The sequence below is a fragment of the Marmota monax genome, unplaced genomic scaffold, assembly GCF_021218885.2.
Source record: "Marmota monax isolate L192 unplaced genomic scaffold, Marmota_monax_Labrador192_F-V1.1 WCK01_AAM20220418_F8-fsc00068, whole genome shotgun sequence".
In the NCBI taxonomy this organism is placed as follows: domain Eukaryota; kingdom Metazoa; phylum Chordata; class Mammalia; order Rodentia; family Sciuridae; genus Marmota; species Marmota monax.
Window position 1 is genome coordinate 2,039,237 of NW_026692352.1, and position 3,728 is coordinate 2,042,964.

Genomic DNA, 3,728 nt, shown 5'->3' on the forward strand with positions numbered 1-3,728 from the left:
TATAATTATATCCCTATTTTAGACAATCTGAAGTTTGCTTGGGCTTAAATTCAGAATTTAGTGACTATGGTCTCTCCACACCCTTGACCCACTCATTCTGGTACAGGCTGGAGATGCCTCAGAAGGTTTGTAGATGAGAGGTAATTTGAAAAGGGCATTGAAGAGTGAGGAAGTCTTCCTAGGTGTATTTGGGGTGTTTTTTGTTTAACTGCCTCCTTGTGGGTTTTTTCCTCAACCAAAACATGGCTGTGTGAAGAAAATGCCTGCACACATGGGTGTCACTGGCTGATCTGGGAATCAAAGGTCTCAGGCAAGCCTAAGATGGGAAAGGGCACAAACGTGTCCTATGCTGTCAGCTCTGAATTTAGAGGATGGGAAGCAATAGGATTTTTCAGCAGAGACCCCTTATATGCAAAAGGCACAGCACACAAGAACTTTAGAAGCGATAGCCAGTACTTCAGTGATCTCTCTGGATCCTCAAATAGAAACCAAGAAGGATGATACAAATAAAGTATCTTTGACTAGTTTACTTCAGTCCATTCCTATGCATTCTCTGGATTTTTTTTAACTAATGCATTATAATAGTGGAATTCATTGTGACATTCATACATGTGCAAAATTTGATCATTCTCATCTCCCAGTATCTCCTTTCCCTCCCGTCTTCCCTCCTCCTGTTCACCTTTCTCTCACTGGTCTCCCCTCTTTTAATTAGTGCATTATAATTATACATAAAAGTAGGATTTGTTTACTCAAAAACTTAATCAGTTTCATTCCCTATTGCCTCCATCTGTGCTACTTCTCCCTCTCAATCTCCTTCCTCTACTCTGATGGTCTTATGTTTTCCTGAGAGATTTTTATGCCTTTTCTCTAGATTTCATACTTGAGGGGGGAAATGTTTGACCCTTGATTTTTCTCAATCTGGTTTTTCACTTGAATGGATAGAACTGGAAACTATTGTGTTAACAGCAAATGACATTTCACTTAGTGTTATTAGTACATTGTAAGAATGGAGTTATGACAGTCATATGCACATAACAATTTGATCTCACTGTCTTCAGATGGTAGGAAAGCCTAGTAAACTTACAAAAAGTTGTGCCTTTTATATCAAAATATAGGTGATATCCATATCCTTGTTAAGAAAACTTAATAGTCTGTCCTTTATAGTAAACCCTTAAATTTTTTCTTCCTGTTTTATCATGAAACCTGGGCAACCTTAAATGAGAGCTTTTTGAGAAATTAAGCACAGGACCTATTTTAAATCTATTTCACTAATATCTTTGGTTTTAAAATGTTTCCTTACATTGTTATCGGGCTTAGATTCTGCCTTTGAAAATAAGATTATGAACTAACCAATGTACAAAAGGAGGAAAAGTGAAAGCACTCATAATCCCATCTACCCAAAATCAATTTTGGCATAAATCTTTCCAGACCCTTTTCTATCTAGGGCATGTTTCTATAACTAATGAAATCAAAAAACAGTTTAAAATGCTTCCTGCTATTCCCTCTTATATAAGTTTCCTGGTATATTTATAATACAAGATCTCTTACAAGCATTAGCAATATAATTCTAACTCGTCAGACATACTAGAACTTGTTCACCTGTGCTCATGATCTCCCAGCCTCAGCTTCTAGAATTGCTGGTACCACTGGCTATCACACCTACACATCTCTAATTGTGGAAGTTCTGAATGTTGTTTATATAACTGGATCAAGTAGTACATATGTATTTTTGAACACATGGTTCCACTTTTCATTGGCATAAAAATTGCAAAGAGTTTATATTAACTGATATTAATGTTGCTATTGATCAGTGACAAGCACATTCAGGCACTGAGATTAACACATGGATTTACATCTAATCATTACAGAGACCTTTTTCCATATTCTATTTCCTCTAGGTGAAATTTTCCCAAAACTACTCAAAGGTATGCATAATTGGAATTTCTGCAGTATGGTAGGGCAACTTAGCAGTGGAAAGGATCATGCCTGTTTCTATATCTAACGGTGGGTGCTGTCATGGATAACTCATAAAATACATTATTTTTCAAGTTGGAATTTGGAATTTTTTTTATTGCAGGTGCCACTAATTTCCCAGGATGAAAATGAGGATCTAGTCTACAGTTGTCAGTAGTGGTATAACAGTGCTCCTGTCCCCTGCTACCCTATACCCAAACATGTATACCTCTAATAATGCCTGCTCTGTGCCCACCTCTTTCTGGCTTACTGGTATCCCAGGGTTGGAGTCCCTGCACATTTGGCTCTCCATCCCCTTTGGCTTCATGTACCTATTGGCTTTGGTGGGAAACATTACTATCCTGGCAGTGATCAAGATGGAGCGCAGCCTGCACCAGCCCATGTATTTCTTCCTGTGTATGTTGGCTGTCATTGACTTGGTCCTTTCAACCTCTACCATGCCCAAACTGTTGACCATCTTCTGGTTCGGTGCCCGCAACATTGGTCTGGATTCCTGCTTGGCCCAGATGTTCTTCATCCACTGCTTTGCAACTGTGGAGTCAGGCATCTTCCTTGCCATGGCTTATGATCGCTATGTGGCTATCTGTGACCCACTACACCATACCTCGGTGCTCACCCATGCAGTGGTGGGTCGTTTGGGGATGGCTGCCCTCCTCCGGGGGATACTCTACATTGGACCTCTGCCCCTACTGATTCGCCTGAGGCTACCACTTTACCGGACCCGAATCATTGCCCACTCCTACTGTGAGCACATGGCTGTGGTCACCTTGGCATGTGGAGACACGAGGGTCAACAACTTATATGGAATGGGAATTGGCTTCCTAGTATTAATCCTGGATTCTCTAGCCATCACTGCTTCATATGTGATGATTTTTAAGGCTGTCTTGGGACTGGCTACCCATGATGCCAGGTTTAAAACCTTAGGTACATGTAGTTCTCATATCTGTGCCATCCTCGTCTTCTATATCCCTATTGCTATTTCATCTCTCACCCACCGTTTTGGCCATCATGTGCCTCCCCATATCCATATTCTTTTAGCTAATTTATACCTCCTCATCCCACCCATCCTCAACCCAGTTGTCTATGCTGTCCGCACCAAACAGATCCGAAAGAGACTTCTCCACATTCTTAAGGCAGAGACTCGACCCAGATGAATGGCCTTCTATGAGGCATACAAATATTTTGTGATAACAGGAAGAGGGTCTAACTGGGGAACTCCCATGAAATTCCTGGGCCTTGCCCAAACTGTGGATATAAGGGCCTAAAACCAACACTAAAATTGGTATTGTCTATGCAGTGTATACTCAACTCCTGAAAGTAGAAGACAGAGCATAAATTCTTGCATAGTTATTGTACGTCATTTTCTGAAGTTGAATAGGTAATAAGCATAAGCATACAGAGCAGAAGAAATCATTTCTGTTCTTCTTGGATACAAAACTTCTAGTTTCTCTGGGAAGTATAATGAAACACAACTTCAAGAATGTAGAATTCTAATACCTTCTTGAAGGTGGTTTACAAAGTCTGTTCAATTTTTTTCAGACTTACATGGTATTGGCAAACTTTTCAGCACTTTCAGCTTGCCCAAGAACATTTGATGGAGGCAACATGAATGCTAGAAATCTTAATGGAACTTTGAATAAGAAGTTATTGCCCAAAAGAGTTAGATGGGGGAATGATCTGGTCTGAGGAATTTAAGTAGATAGGATGTGTGGGATATTTTATAACACTCCTAATAGGGTTAATCGGAGCAAGTA

General features: G+C 40.0%; 1 protein-coding gene across 1 annotated transcript; it reads left to right on the forward strand.

The window, feature by feature from the left end:
* The first annotated feature begins 2,174 nt into the window (after positions 1–2,174).
* LOC124091175 (olfactory receptor 52M1-like) lies at positions 2,175–3,128 on the forward strand. Its single transcript, XM_046442136.1, has one exon. The coding sequence runs from the start codon at positions 2,175–2,177 to the stop codon at positions 3,126–3,128; it is 954 nt and encodes a 317-aa protein (XP_046298092.1).
* Positions 3,129–3,728: the final 600 nt, after the last annotated feature.